General features: G+C 44.4%; 1 protein-coding gene across 1 annotated transcript in view; it reads right to left on the bottom strand.

The window, feature by feature from the left end:
* The window catches only part of LOC149351449 (uncharacterized protein CG3556), a 77,772-nt gene that overhangs the window by 24,711 nt on the left and 36,251 nt on the right, over nt 1-16,810 (bottom strand). Inside the window, exon 5 of the mRNA XM_089577025.1 lies at nt 10,818-11,031. Within this exon, the coding sequence (XP_089433151.1) occupies nt 10,818-11,031 (214 nt within the window). The remainder of the gene's footprint in view (nt 1-10,817; nt 11,032-16,810) is intronic.

The following is a 16,810-nucleotide window of genomic DNA, read 5'->3' as shown; positions in this document are numbered from 1 at the left end:
TAACGCCTGCGGGAAAAAAAGAACAGCACCTCATTTCTTTATTTATTTTATTTATTGATACTGCAGGCCAGAAACTGGCCCTAGCAGCAGGGGCAATACAGTAAAAGGTGTGACAGTGCAAAACAACAATAAACACTTCAGAAAAATAATGCTGGGTGTAGTAGTGTTACTCAAACAAGTACATTCTGGCACCAGCACAATAACTAAAAAAACATGAAGAGCCGCACATGTGAAATTACAAACAGGCGGGCAATTTTTACTCGAAACAACAGAATTGTTTTTGAGAAAAAAAAAGATATCACAGAGTAAGAATTTAGGAAAACATAGTAGATTGCGAACACTACTTTTGTTTCAGTTAGTTTATAGAAGAAAAATGTTTTTCAGCTCTTCTGCAAAGTTTTGTGATTGAGAAACCTCGACAGGTATGGAATTCCATTCGTGTATAGTACGCGGAAAAAAACTATTGATATGGGATTTTGTTTTAGAAAATATTGGCGTAAGGAAAAAATTATGTATGTGTCTTGTTCGGCGTGAGCTAAGAGGCTTTACGCAATGAGGCCGCTGAAGTGCTATTTTTCTATTTATAATGTTATGTAAAAATTGGAGACGATTTACTTTACGTCTGTTTTCTAGTGTATTGATTTTATTTGTAAGCATTATTAAAGACGGGGAATCTTCTATTTTATATTTTCCAAAGATGAATCTGATAGCCTTCCTTTGAACACACTCTAAATTTATTATAGCCTTTTTAGTATGAGGATCCCATACAGAAGCTGCATACTCGAATTTGTAAAGGACAAATGTGTTGTATGCTAACATTTTAGTATTTGCAGGGGCGTTTCCTTTTCAGGAACCACAACTTGCGCAACGCTGCTTTCAGTGAAGCTCGAGCAGCACTTTCCTGTTTCATTAAACGCGCCAGGTCCTTTTATTTTAACACACCTCTCCCAAACAGTATTTCTGAGGATCTTCTAGGCTTCTGGAACTTTCTGAAGGAAAGGAAAAGGCGTGTACAACAAAGTGTCTCATAACGGTACGGTAATAACAAATCCCAAGATGATTGCGTAGCATTTTAATCATTATTTTCATAGTGTTTTCTTAACGCAATCTGAAACTTTACCGTCAAAATTTTCCTCGCATTTCCCGACTGTGGCTTATTTGATTACGCACGGAGGCATACTAAACATGTTGCTTACACTAAAAGTTATATCTTCGCCGGGACCTGATGGCATAACCAGGCGCACTCCTTGGGCGTTTCGCTGAAACACTGAGCAAGTTCCTTGTAATATTTCAAGCTTTCATCATATCTGCATCCGTACCTGACGATTAGAAGACAGCCCATGTCGCTCCCATTCTGAAGAAAGGTGACCCATTTTATTTGTTCAGCTACCGCCTCATATCTATATCATGTTCATGTAAATTCATGGAGCATAACGTGGCTAACTTCATTTCAAAATTTGCTCAGGAAAATAACATCTTATCGCAACACCAACGTTGCTTTAAGAAAGGGTTTTCGACAGTTATTCAGTAAGTCACCGTATTTAACTTTCTTGCTTCCGCCGTTGATATGGCTGGCTACGTAGTCTTAATTTTCTTGGATTATAACTAGGCTTTTCACCTTATACATCATAGCAAATTAATTGAGAAACTTCAAATGAAAAGACTGCCTGAGTTCCTTATTTCCTGGGTATCAACGTATTTAGAACAGCGTAACCAATACGCAACTATTACGGAGAAGATTCTTGTGCTCTTCTGGTCAAATCTGGTGTCCCTCAAGGCAGTGTGCTCGGGCCGTTGTTATTTCTACTATACTGCAACGGCACCGTCGACACGGTTAATGAACCTGAGCAGATTCGCATGTATGCAGACGACTGCATTATCTTCAATGAGGTCCGGGGAGCTGATGATAAGATAGCACTAAACACAACCCTTAATAACATTGTGCCCCGAAGCGGTGGCTCAGTTATCACGGCACTCGGCTGCTGACCCGAAAGACGCAGGTACGATCCCGGCCGCGGCGGCTGAATTTCGATGGAGGCGAAATTCTAGAGGCCCGCGTACTGTGCGATGTCAGTGCATGTTAAAGAACCTCAGTTGGTCGAAATTTCTGGAGCCCTTCACTACGGCGTCTCTCATAGCCTTAGTCGCTTTGGGACGTTAAACCCGAATAAACCAAACTAAACTAATAACATTGTCACTCGGAGTAACAGATGGGGTATTAAACTAAACTCAGAAAAGACAGTTTTACTATGTTTTACAAGAAAACTTTATCTATTTTAATGAAATTTTGTTGTGTTCAGCACAAATTACAGAAGTAAATGAATATCTCGGTGTGACATTCACAAGCAACTTAAGCTGGAATATGCACATTTCTAATACTTGTTCTCTACTTGGCGAAAACTCTGCTTGTTACGCCAAGAACTAAAAGACACAGCAATTTATGTTAAAGCATACGAAACCTTTATAAGGACCAAATTGAAGTACACAAGCATTGTGTGGGACCAACATGCTACAAGAAACATAAAAGCACTTGAGAAAATCTGAGAAAATCCGAAGAAAAGCTGTCTGCTTCATTTTTTCGCAGTACAGTCGAACTATTTCTGTCTTAATTTTGCGCTAATGCAATCCAACTTAATCCCAACCCTTCAGTCCCGGAACAAATTTCTTCTATTGAATTTTTGATATCTGTTGTTTAACCACAAACTCGGAGCAAATTCTTCACCGTACCTAGCATTATCAAGAATCAGACAAACCCGACATCCTCACCCCCTTTCTCCTCCCCGTGCTTTGCTAAGACCAGTTTATTTCAGCACTCTTTATTTTCTGCAGACAATCACTGATTGGAACAGTTTGCCAGCTAAATGTGTGCCATCTCTTGATCTTATAAATGGCCATGTATAGCTTTATGTGTTGCGTTACCAGCTATTTCGCGCTGCTCGAATTTTGTTTTGCTTGCAGTTTCACTTGCATTCTAACATCGTAATGTTATGCTTGTATCCCACTCCTGCTTGGGCTTCACGGCCTGCTGTATGTAAAAAATAAATGAATAAATTGTAAAGGGGGCATAGGCCAGCGCTTAGGCGGCGGCGAAACGACGGCGTCGAAACACAGTCCCTGGTCCGTCACGGTCAGCACGCTCTCGCTCTGAGCGATGGCAGTGCGATTAGGCTAATGCCCTTCTTCTTCTTCTTCACATGTAATGCCCTCGGGCCTTTAAGGGAAAAATAAATGAAATAAATGAAATAAATGAAATGAGAAAATAAATAAACAATTTTTTTATAAACCGTCTAAGTGTTAACAGACATTAAGCTGCATTAGGTCGCTGCTCTGTAGCTTCTTTATAATGTGTTGTTGTTTAAAATATATGTTATATATATGGCCATTCCGCTGGTGTTGTTCTCGCGTTTTCGTGTAATGACCGGGTCGCAGAAAAGGTGGGTGGCGTGCGCTATCTAGGGCGCTGCTTGCCTCGCCACGCCGAACAAATGCTCCGCTTCGACCGAAGTGCCAGCTTAGCGTGAAACGAAAGCGTCCTTTAGAAACCTGGTAATTACCGACAGGTAACCTAAAAAGGTGCAGCCCCTGCAAGGGCATAGGTCGGAAACGTGTCTGTCTCCAATATAGGCAACGCTTGAAAGGTAACAAAAAAGAGCATTCGAGCTGCAGCGTAGCTGGCAACCATAGACTCGACATCATAGTTACAGGCAACGCAACTATGCTGTAGTATTTATGACAGTGCTCCCTTGAAGATGTTTTTCTTGCGGGAAGACGCGGGAATGAGCTAAATTGTTGGAAGTTCAAGACATCTGCCTCAATAGGATCAGGCTTGGGTATTAACATATATTAGGACTGAGGTGGTACGCTCCATTCGCAACAAAAAATGATACGTACGTACTATGGTCAGTGCTCACGTCTGGGCTCTCTTATTATAATTCCCATACTGATGAACAGCAAAACATAGAATCATTAAATGAGAGGAGAACGACGGTCAATTTCTCTTCAGCTAGCGCATCGACATTTGGAAAAGCAATAAATACCCACCGAATAACATTGTTCAGTGAACAAGCCGTTTGATAGTCGCTTTTGAGAAAGAGGCTCATTCTGCGGTCTTCGTTAGTGTGCGCGGAAATTTTGGCGTTCACGCACACAGCACTCACAGTGGCCCAGCACTCGAAATAAGGTTTACTTAATTTTGAATTACCAATCAGAGAAATGAATCGTGCACTTATGACAAGAACCACTTATGACACTTATGAAAACTGACTATCTACTTGCTATCGATAGTGTAAACAAGCGATATCGACGGTAGCAACGGGCCCAAGCTTTTTACCATGGCGCATCTTTTTCTGGCCTTCTGCACGCTTGCCTGGCGACCACGGCGGTCTGCCTTCGATGCGAAGATAACGTATGCACAAACGCACGAGCTGCAGAGGCCCCAAAAAGAGTTGCAATACAACTGAAGCACCCACTCCAGCTAGCGACAGCGGCGAGGTTTTAGATGCAGTGTTTGTACGACTTGGCATTTTTCGACGGGTGGCAGGCGTTCGTCGGCTGGCGTTCATCCAAGCGCAGTACGAGGTTTGTCAGAAGCCGGTGAAGCGCGGGCGCCTTCCTGGCGTCCCAGACCGACAATGCGCACTGCCACGTGCGAGCACTTGCCTAGAAATGGAATATTTCCGGAAATTTTGAGGGGTAAGAACGAAAAATACCTCCGTTTCTTCTTTAGGTTTTCTTTCGAAAAACCTTATGAAATTTTGGTAAAGAACGAGAGCACACGGTGTTATATGGCAGAATAATTTTATATAACTTAAAGGATTATCAGCAATCTTACTTAGACACAAAAAATAATCCTGTAAAACTCTTCCAGGCAGAAAAATATGGAAAGTTTCGCGTACAGTGACACTGACATGAAGGACTGCATAAATCTGAATCCAATTTGCACTTGCACTTTTTGAATCTCTGCCCACGTGGAAGTTATGGTGCACATGGACAAGTTTTTCCACAGTCTCTTACGCAAGCCTGCTGCGTAGCTTAGTATGCACATTTTAGAACTGCAGTTAATTGGTTTAGTTCACAGGGCTCTGACGATAGAAGAATTCGCAGTAGCAGACATATGAGATCTTTTATCGAAAATGGATACGTATGAAGTATACGGTGGTATATTTTTATTGTATTTTAAACATCTTTTGCGTTCATGAATGCACCAAAAATATGTAGGAAATAAATCTGCCAAATTTCTTGCTCCGTGTTACGAATATATTCGTAAAATTTGTCAAAGATATTCTTCCGAAAGCATGCTTCGAGCACGTCTAAAATACGTGATAAATATACGGAGCGGAATACGGAATACGGGAAAAATATGCAGAATATACGGAATGTAGCTCTCATACGGAACTTCACTACGGCGCCCAAGATCTTGATGCCAGGAAAGGTCGTCACGGATGATTTGACGAATGACGTCAGGAAGATTCACAGCATTCACAGGCTCATGGAAATCAACGCTAGCGACGGTGGTGACGTTAGGCAGTCGGCCGAACTTGGCAGTAATTCGACACAGCTTAAGAATTTCAAATGTGTGGCAGTGCTTGATGATGTCCGTGGGAGAGTCTAAGTTGCCTTTACTAATAAGAAAACTGCAGACGTCCTCTGCGATGCCCTTGAGGAGATGTCCAACGCGATATTCGTCGGACATACGTGGATTAACAACTTTGCAGAGCTTCAGTAACTCTCCTATGTATGTCGGTCTCGTTTCACCAGGCACTTGCGCTCTCTGAAGCAAATTATGTTAAGACTGCTCAGCGCATTTCCTTTTGGCAGCGGTATCCTCGAAGCAGTTGCGGATCTCTTCCACGAAGCGGTCCCAACTCGTTAAGGACGCTTCATGGTTTTCAAGCTATGTCAACGCGGTACTCTCCAGAAAGAATAAGCAGCATTGACACTGTGGTTAGTGGTCACGACTACTTATTACTTTCATTGTGGGATTGAGCCTATTCTTTTTCTGCCGCGGTGACCGTCGTCGATAAAAGACATGACACGTTCGAGGAGAAAACTTTCTGAGACTCAGCAGCTGTGATTGCCCAAGAACTTTGTGTCACCCTTTGTTCTTCCTGAGGCTGTGCTGGACATCTCTTGCTGGACAAGTTAATCGCTGAGCATTGCTCTTCCCTTGTTTTCGTTCTTCATGCCGTTGGAAAGCAGCAGCAGCTACGTGGATGTGTTCCAGGTACTGAATGAGTACTGTGGACGTGTGATAATTTTTTTCCAGCGTTTTTAGCCGCATAAGATCATTCTAGAGCTGATTAAGATCATGAGCGGCGCACTCAATAGATTTAATGTTTGAAAACCTACCAGTGAACCACCCGGCATGCTCTTTGCGTCTTACAGTAGGTTAGTTGGCAAGCAGCGCCACTACTCTTTGAGCCTCAAGACACTGAACGACGTTGCAAATACCGTTGCAAACATGCGCTGTATAGTGTCTGTTCGTGCCCGTTTTAATTGATTTGCAGGACACCGGTTGCGGCGCCGCCACTACAAAGTTTACTGCTGCCTTTCCTCCTAATATGTTGTGCGCCCCGTAGATTAGTGGTATGAAGCACCCCACGTTTCTCGTCGTCTCCTTTACGTGAGTGTTCACGTGCTCGTAATCTGCTTTAAGCAGCTGACCTATCAAAACATACTAACCAGGTGGTGTACAAAAAACAACAACAAAAAAAAAAAACGAAGTGCGTAGAAAGCAGCCATTCAGAGTTGATTTTCTGCTGAAGGGATAAGCGCGTTCGATTTATTCATCGCCCTGGCCACAGCCTCTTCAATGTGGCTCTGTGCTTCAGCGATTCTGATTTTGAACGAATAAACATTAGCGCTTTCATTTTAGCGGAATAAGGGTCTACTAAGCTTTCTGCAGTATGACATCCGCTTGTTCAGGCCTGTGGTGAAATTTCAGGTGACAGGTTCATCGCAATAAAGCTTCTTCGCAGCACTATGGGGACCGTGTGGCACCACATGGTGCTTGCAGGCTGCTTGTATTTTGGGCCTCTTTGCAATTCTCATAAGGCAAACGTTGCGCGAGCGATATCTAGAAACTCCCCAGTCGCACACAGATGTACAGAATCATGCAAATGCCATTTGAAATTTGTGTTGATGTTTGAAAATTGCCGCTGTTGCCTCATGAAAGCGAAGCACCAACTGAGAGTACATAACGAGCTGACACTGCGAAAAAAATTTTGCTTAAAAATTTTGACTGATTTTGTCCTCCTTCTACGCAATAAAAAATAAATAAAAACGAACAACGCGATTTCGTTTCCGAAATGTGCAAGTTTTTTTTTTTTCTTTTTCGGGTACGTGCACTGCTGGTAACACTTGTGCCCCTGCGGGATAGCAGCCATATAGCAAACCGGGAAAGCTGGGAGGAAATCATCAATGCTCGGACATTTTCGCTTTCTTAAAACGAGCTGGCGGTTTAGTTGGTTCATATGAAGGAAATATAACATCCTTATTTTTATATGTGGATCTCGAGGGCGCCACCAACGCGGCGGCCGGCTCGATACGCACCCGGTCATTGCAACTGGCCGCCCAGCTGTGATGCGCGTCTGCCATGCCCATGTAAACACGGGGGGCCATAGAGGTTTGAGTTTCCATAACGCTAAGACCTTGGCCATGTGTGTGGCCTTAATTACTCGCCGCTGGTTCGACAAGTAGAAAGTATCTCCACTTGAGGCACCTTCACCGTATGCTTTCATCTCAAGCCTCAAGCATTCGGCTGAAGCGCTTCTGATGGAACAATACCTTGACCAGACCTCCTTTTGCGAGTATCAGGACTGCATTTCTAGTGTTGTACTGCCGGTGACCTCACCAGTGATGCGCCTTTTCTTCCCTCACACTTAGGTACTTTGTAATAATGTCTGCACCACTTCTGTCGCGTACATATGTACCCTCCCCTTTGTAATATCCTCTTATTGGCGCTGAGGGTAAATATAATGAATTAAATCCCGCCCTTTCTAGGAAAAGAAATAAAAAGCATTTTGTCACATCCACAATCTCGGAGCGACGTGACAAAACGGTGGTTACCAAAATCCTTTCTGGGTGAGCAAACGTTCATTTCACTAAAACAAAAAAGTATTCCGGTGCTCATTTTTAGATGAACCCAATATTATGGTTGCTTGAAGACGCGTGCAAATTATATTTGATAAAGGAAAGCTTGAATTAGAGCTAGGCACCTGGACTCACGTCAGTCTTCGCATCGATCATTCGGTCAACCTCGGGAAACCCGACGAATGTGTCGGGCAACACTGGGTAACACGACATCCTGCCCCAACTCACCAGCGCTCACTTCTTGTGCACTAAGCTACCTAAGCTACCTTTCAAAAAGCACGGTACAAGACTGCTTGATTCATGCGAACGTAGGCTGACAAGAGAGGCAACAGTTCTTGCGTCTTAATAGCTTCCGTCTTTCAGTTCACGCCCTCTCCATACACAAAAGCCAGTTAAAGTAACGGAAAAGACTTCTTTCCTCTTCGGGCGAAGACGAGCACCCACATGGGTCCGAGAGCGCTGACGTGATAAGATGCGATGCCTTAAAGGAGAGATGCAAACCTCTCGCCGCATTGCAAACAGCTTCGAGCGCACTGCGCCAGAGCTTCCGGCGTCGAGGCGCAATAACGGCGCTCATGGTCAGCGGCCACCCCCAGGCTCCTAAGGCAGCGTCTCCGAAAGTCGAAACTATTTGCATATTAACAGGAAATTCGCACGACCCACGCTTCTTTTCTTCCACGCCCGCTCGGAACTAGCTTTTCTCAGCGCATGCTTGGGTCAGACTCTCACGAGCGCCTACTGCCATTGCCGGCGGGGTATTTTCACGTAGAGTTCAACGACCGCCTAGTCTCGAGCAAGCGCTCCTTGCGTCGAACTGGTCGTCTTCCACCGCTGCGAAGGGTGGCCTAGAGATGTGGTTAAAAGAAGGCCACGAGGAGGGGCTGCGTCAGTGAGTGGAAGAATGCGAGGGCTCGGCCGCACGCGACACACGTGGCTGACGTTGAAGCGGGCGTATATTTGAGAAGCAAGAGGACGCGAGGTCTTTGCCAGCAATTTTTTGGGAAGTGAGTGCTTTTGCCAAGCCTTTTCGAGGCAAGCCAAAGGCGGTGCTACGAGCGAGCACTTGCGTGCAGCGGACGAGGCCGAGCTACTCGGGACAGTGACACAGCTACAGCGATTCCTGCCTCGACTGCAGAACGTGAGACGAACTGACCAGCGGGGGTGGATTTTCCCGTGACGATAACGCAAGAAATGGGCCTGCGATTCGCGATTGAGGACGTCAATATTAATGTAGTAGCAAACAACCTGAACAGCGCGTTTCGGATGGCATTAGGTATGAGAGAAGCCGCATGCTTGGTTTGGTATGGCCAAATGGGCTCAGTAACGGCACATGCCAACCAACAGTCTGAAGCCAGTATAACTAGAATGACACGCAGGATGTGATTAACCCGCTATTACGCCTGCGATATCGCGCGAAGTAGCTTGCATTTTGATGCAATCGCCAGGGGCTTTCTCGATTAATAAACAAGTGAAAGCTGCAATGATGAAGCCGATGATTTTACGATGTAAGGCCAAACCGAAATTCATTTTAGTCTTCCTTATATACCTCCCAGAAGAGTCACGTTGTGAGATTAGTTGTGCATAGTGAAATGCTACACACCGCTAATTAAGAACGCAGGAACAGGGCGCTGCTGTGTGCATTGGCATGTTTTTTGAGCGGCTATGACTCAAAGCGATATCATGTTCAGTATCAGCTTTCGTGGGATACGTATCATGCCTCACATGTCTGTATTGAGCCCAGGAGGCAGGGGCATGCGTAAGTAGCTGCCAAAGCACAAGGGAGAGTGCCGTTCTAGCACTCTAAGCAAGTCTGGGGTGCGCTGCAGATCTAATTCAAGGTGCTCTAAAAAACCCGTCGGACATTACGCAAAACATTTGAATAAAATGTAGGTAGATCAAGCCGAACTTATACTTATGATGCACTATTTCATGCCACTGAAGCGTCCTCAACAGCACTCGGAGCAGAAATAAGGCAATTCGGCGATGTGTTCACCCTTACCGAGCTTCAGGGAAGATTTAAGAGCACGCGTAGCGCTTAGGTTTATACACCGGGTGCGGTCACGCGCGGTTCTTTGTCTCTTTATTACTACGCTCGTAACGCTGACGTTGGGTGATTTATTGACGTGTTTACATTTCTTCTCCTTCTCCCCCCCCCCCCCTTTTTTTTTTCTGCTCGATAATTTCCCTCCGTACAGGCCACGAAGCTTCATGGCCACGCCGGCAGTAAGTTAGCCTGCGATGTGTAGAGTGAGAAACATGGCGCATATTTTCTTTCTTATTTCCTTCACGTGTCGCGTCTTGTAGCTTCTGAGATAAACAACGTACTTCCGTGTAAAAGACAGCACCGGATCAGCCTAGCTTCTGTGGTAAATTAGCGTGTACCGCGACGTTGAGGATTTCAGATCGTTGCTGGAACACTTGGCAGGAGAAGATGAAACCAGTTTCTGCGGAGCCCTTTTACAATTATCATAAAAGCAATGAAAGAAGCTCCATAATTTGAGTTGTTTGCTACCTCAAGGTTGACACGCGTGTAGATCGAGCGTCCTTCCACTTGGAATCTTAGAAAAAGGGGAAGATAGACAGTATCCAAGAAGGTGGCACTTTTCGCTCGCACTCCGTTAATACCCCTGAACATCAAATACCCATGCCGAGCTTGCAAGTCATTGTGAATGGCCCGTAATTTCACTTATGCGCAGTGAGCTGGGAGAAGAGGGGCAAAATCTCACGTGTCGCCGCTGAGACGTTCCTCGAAGTGCAGAAGATCCTGGAGTGCGAGGCCAGGTCTGCCAGCGTTCGGCCCGCCAGGAGCGGAGCCACCTGCACGGTGGCCAGCAGGCCTCCGAAGTGGCCGTCGCTGTGCTGTGCGCGCCGCAGGCTCGTGAGCGCATCCTGCCGTCGCCAGGCCAGGTGCTGGCCCTCCGGGTCTACGGCTACCAGAGCCTGCAAGTCGCCATCAGTGGCGCAAATGGCTGCCACTCGTGTCGCTGCATGCCATCCGTGTTACTGCGGCGCAGGTCTCCGGCCAGAAGCTCGCAGCACCGTGACGACTCAACACGTTCGACTCGACTAACGGCAGTTTGAACATGGGCTGACGTGATCGCTTCGGCGTCGGCCGAACGAGGCTTTCCTTTGAATCAAAACCTAATTTTTCGTTCCAGTGACTGTGAAAAGGGTGAGCTGAACACTATTTGCCACCTTCTCGCAAATAATGCACTGGCGAGAGAGACTTCAATTCAGCGGAACAAAGTGAAAAATTATCACTGTAATGTCACTTGAGGCGGGGGAAGAGAGACAAAGGCGCGTGCAAAACCGGCGCTGTTAACCAAAGAACTAGGGTTTCACATTGTTCCATTTCGCGCCCGCACGCAGTCGACGACGAGAGACCCATGCTAAAAGGGCTCTTTTCGTCAAAGAAGCTGTGTTTTCCATTTTTGTGCTCTCTATTCCTAAACTTACAAAGAATCTTATTGAAAATTTGTTTTTGTCGTTGCTCCAGAAAGGAAGAAATAATGATTAATCTACAGGTCGTAATTATTGATTCGTTTTTCGTTCTTTCGCATACATGCTCTCTTTTGTCTAGAGCACTGCAAGGCCCTTGCAGCATCAAAAAGGGCTAACATGAAATTTTAACACTAACGAGGTCTCACTGGCTAGAAAAACAAAATTCGAGATGGGGCTAGCGCGAACTTCACAACACGCGACCAATCAAGCATTTTTCCCTGCCACCACGTTCGATCGTCAACCTTCTGAAGATGTCTTGATAGCTTTCAAGCTTTGAATATGTTTATTTTAACCGGGAAATGCATCTACGAAGAAGACTCCTCAGGCATTCGGAAAACTGGAACACGGCATCGCTCCACCCAGGCGAGAGGCAAGCGCAGTAGCGGATGTGGTTGGTCGGGTACTGTTTACTTGTTCAGCTATTCTTTGTCCAGCAGTAACAAAACTAGGATATTTAGTTAACTTGAGGGACAAGTTTTTTACTGTTTGCTGTTCTAGGAAGTTGTGACCTTTGGAAAAGAATCGTTTCATATCAAACAACAAATGTGCCCTCAGTGGGCCTCTTCTGATCTGAAATTTTATCAGGAACGAGGCTATGATTTGTGTTTCTTTTTTTTTTTTGTTTACCATTCTTGACAGTGAAAACTTGAAAACTTTCAGAGGCCATTGAGGACAAGAAAACAAGGGAAGCGCCACTCATGTTCCACCAACGCTTGTTTTGCTGCAATTCTGAAATGTGGGAACATGACTGCGCAGCCCCTTTTCTGCGCAGTCACCACAACACACAGAATAAGCAGAGATTTTTGCAGAGAAGATTGCAAAAAAGTCTGTGTACCGCAATCCTTGGATTTCTCGGGAGACGTTACGCTTGCAGCGAAGGCTTAAACGGTTAAAAAAGAAATCAAGCAGAAATTCATCATTAAAACCAATTGTGGAAGCAATTTCAGAGGAACTTAAGTAGAAAATAATTTGCGACAAAGAAAAATATTACGGAACGCTCCTGCCCTCGTTCTTTAAAACGCCTCCTGAGAGATTCTGGCGCCAAATCACGCCCAAATCTTCTTCCACGAACGAATTCATAGTAGACGGCAAATGTGTGCGTGATGAGGCTGTTGTTTGTACTGCGTTCAACAAATTTTTTCAGTCAGTATTCACAGAGGACAATGGATGCCTGCCCAACTTTTCTGCAGCACTCCCTGCCATATCTGATGTTGTAATTTCAGAGACTGGTGTTTGTAACTTGCTTTTGAACCTTGATGTCAAAAAATCAGCAGGCCCCGATAACATACCAAACACTTTTTTGAAGCGCTATGCGGAGTGGTGCGCAAAGTACTTGACAGTAATATTCTACAGATCTTTACATGACGGTTCTTTACCGGATGACTGGAGGACAGCCGCGATTAAACTTCTGCACAAAATCGGAAAAAAGCACACATCGAGGATTACCGACCAATATCTCTAACGTCGACATCATGTAAAATTTCAGAACATATAATTCATAAACATATATTAGGTTTCTTGGAAAAGCACAAAGTACTTACCCATTTTCAGCATGGTTTCAGGCGTGGGTTTTCTACAAGTACACAGTTAGTTGAAACTGTCCATGACTTTGCTCAGTCGATCAACCAGGGAAAGCAAACAGACGCAATATTCATGGATTTCCGCAAAGCATTGGATAAGGTGTCACATAACAAAATAATTCATAAATTAAGTTATTACATTAAAAACGACAGGATACTTGCATGGATTACAGCTTATCTCTCGAACAGATGTCAGTTCGTCACTCTAAACAATATTTCTTCTAGCAGTGTGCGGGTTATGTCTGGCGTCCCCCAGGGATCTGTTTTGGCACCACTCTTATTTCTTTTGTTTATTAATGACATTGTGGCAGATCTTTCAGTCCGCGTGAAGCTGTACGCGGATGACTGTATCCTTTATCAAATGGTGTCTTCAGTTGACGACCAGGTGCGTCTAAATAATGAACTAGCGAAGGTGGTTGCCTGGTGCAACAAATGGCAGATGTGCATTAATTTTGAAAAAACCGTCTTCATGAAAATTACAAGCAAGAAAATGCCTCTTCATTTTGTGTACGGTACTAACAGCATATCATTATTAGAAGTGACAGAGTATAAATATTTGGGCCTATGGATTACTAACAACCTTTCGTGGTCAAACCACATAGACGCTGTAGTAGCAAACTCAACGCGGAAACTATTTTCCTTGAGGCGCTTCCTAAAGTTATCCCCACCTAGTGTTCGTCTATTGGCGTACAATTCCATCATCCGTCCGTTACAAGAATATGCCGTAATCATTTGGGACCCTTTCACGTTAACAAACATTCAAAAATTAGAGCGAATACAGCATAAAGTAGCTCGATTTGTTTTTAACTCAAATGGCCGTGCATCTGTAAGTGAGCTTGTGAGGCGCAGTGGGTTACCCCCCGTCGTTGAGCGCAATCGTGTTTGTCGATTAAAGTTTTTTTCCAGCTTATAAAAGGACATTATAAAGTTGGTACCTCTAATTATTTTTCTTACTCCTCAGGTTATAACACGAGACAAAGGCATGCACTAACAATAACCCATTTGAACGTGCGAAATAACTGCTTTAAATATTCTTTTTTTCCGAGGACAATTACTGATTGGAACAAACTTAATAGCGAGACTGTTAATCAAAATTCTTTACTGCTGTTTGAAAAGTGTCTGCAAATGTTATGAATTTGTGTGTGTTTATATGCTTGTATTTTGTTTTGTCCCACCCTGCTATGATCTGTACAAGATCGCAATATAAATAAATAAATAAATAAATAAATAAATAAATAAATAAATAAATAAATAAATAAATAAATTATCCTGGTGTTAAGAAAGGGCAGATTTTTTAAAAAGTAATAACAGGCCCCTTCATTTCAGAAGGCGCATAGTTTCTTTAAGAATAAAGGCATAGTTGCAAAATTTCGTGACAAGTGCCTCAAAATTAAATTATTACATACTGAAAGTTCCGGTAAAATTAAGCAAACGCTTGACAAGCTGTTTTTTTCTTTTCTGTGCAGTATTGCGTTCAAGGTTGAAGAGAAAGTCGGATACTCGGTTGATAAGAGGGCTGGGCGAGTTGATACACTGTTGCAAGAGTAAAGCCAGCGGAATGAACGCAGGAAGTGAAGAACACAGACTCTTTGTCCTGTAGAAGGTTAGAGACCTTTTGGCTATTTCGTAAATTCGAGGTGCCCCTCTGGTGTTACCAAGATGTAGGGAGGTCAGCAAATATGCGACAGCATATTTGCTGTTGTCGAGCCAGCGGCGGCGTCTCAGTACTTGCTGTTCAGGGGAAGCAACGGTGCAGTCTTTTACTCGACGACGAACCATTGACGCATGTGTGCTTAACGTAGGTGAGTGCTCCGACCGCCTGTTGTGGAGCGTACAACAAGCGAGGAGACTGCGGGATTCACGTGGAGCGGCAGCGCGCGCTCCGTGCATGATGGGGTCATAGAGTTTCTTACTATTACCTAGAGGGAAAGCTGGCGCCCCTTCTATGGGAGTTTGTGTAGAGCCCCCTCAAGACCACTTCAGCCACCATGGGCGCTCAAAGCATCATGGGCCGGTGAGCTACCGACTGGAGAACCACAACTTTTGGCCAAAAAATAATGCAAAATTTAACGCTGTTCGATAATCAAGAATGTCCTAACATTCAATATCGTGTTTAATGATTGCAACAAACGAGCAGAAAAGCATGTAAATGCAAAGTTTGCCCAAAATAAGAGATGACTCGCTCTCCTATTGGCCAAGTGTTGTACACTACAAAAACTAATATTTCGTACTTAACAGGGGCACTCTTGAAAGGAAATATGTTCTCAGAAAAAAATTTGTTGCTTAAACACTTTAAAAGGTTTTTTTAATGCATTCTTGAAAAAAAGAAACCTTTTATTGGCGTCGTGTGCTGTTGCGGTTTCGCTACTAAGGCTTTTGCACACTGCTTTCGTGTCAAAGTAGTCTGCGCACACACGAACAGCGTTTTCGGAATGAAACACCTTAGTAGTGACCCTCCGTGCCCCCCCCCAAAATACAGCTGTCTCGCATCAAGTAGCTCACCGGCCCATGATGCTTTGAGCGTCCATGGTGGCTGAAGTGCATCGCCGCCAGCTTTCCCTCTAGGTAATAGTAAGAAACTCTAAGGATGGGGTCGTACGCAGCAGACGACACGGCTGCGCCGCTCTCGAGTTTTTCGTGTCTCTCCACAGTAGGCGCTGGCACACGGGCGGTGCAGCGCCCTCTGGCTCAGGTTGTCTCTTCGATTAATTAAGCTGCTACGGAACGGTCATCAAAGACAGAAAGTCTCCGAGCTTAAGAATATTTCTAATTTCGTGGACAGTGCGCCGGGGCGAATTTAGGAAAGCTAATTGAACCTGAACTCGGGTGCGCATCTTTTCCGTATCCCTGATGATAAAAATAGGCTTTTTGAATATCAAAAAATATCATTAAGGCGATGTAAAATACCATTCTAGGGTTTTAAAAGTTTATTTTAATCATTCTACCTAAATTTTAAAGTAATTTGGGTGCTCATGGGTCCGGTATGATTTTATCGGCTCCTAGGTAACTGCCCCATTCTAAGCTCTCCCAAGACCTCGACTCGACATCTTGCCGTGTGCTGTCGGTTCTCTGGTGGTTGGCAAGGAATTCTACAGGATAGTCGAGCTGGCGTTTACTTTGAAGTAGCATGACTGAGAATATTTCTTTGCTGACAGCATTTTGTTGAACAAGAGGAAATGCAGAGTAGTTCCGGAGGGACAGTTTCGTGGCATACTCTGTACCGAGTGAGAAGTATAGGAAACGAACACCGCCTCAGGAATGAGACTGTCGTCTATTAGTTCGCCTGTGATGTCGGCTGTCCATTTACTTAATGAACACTGACACATTACTGCAGTGCGGCGAGGAACGCTGTGATAGGAGGCATATACAGCATATTTCTAGGACCCAGGCACTCGCATGATTATGCGTTATCTACCGCTAGTCGTGACAGACGATGAGAGCTACGGGTGCGAAAGCCGGATGTGGCTTTGATGGCAAGGTAGGTGCTTTTTCTAGATGTGTTAGGTTATGGCGTTTAACTGCTGTTCTTTTATTTTTGCTCTTCTTCTGGGATTAATCCTCGCCTATGGGTGAATAACGTGGCTTCAAGGAACCTTACGCACGATAAAATAAAAGCTTTTTTTTATTTTCTTAAAGCG

The sequence above is a fragment of the Amblyomma mixtum genome, chromosome 3 (genome assembly GCF_055824585.1).
Source record: "Amblyomma mixtum isolate Tamu chromosome 3, ASM5582458v1, whole genome shotgun sequence".
NCBI classification, from domain to species: Eukaryota; Metazoa; Arthropoda; class Arachnida; order Ixodida; family Ixodidae; genus Amblyomma; species Amblyomma mixtum.
This window is presented reverse-complemented; position numbering and strand designations above follow the sequence as displayed.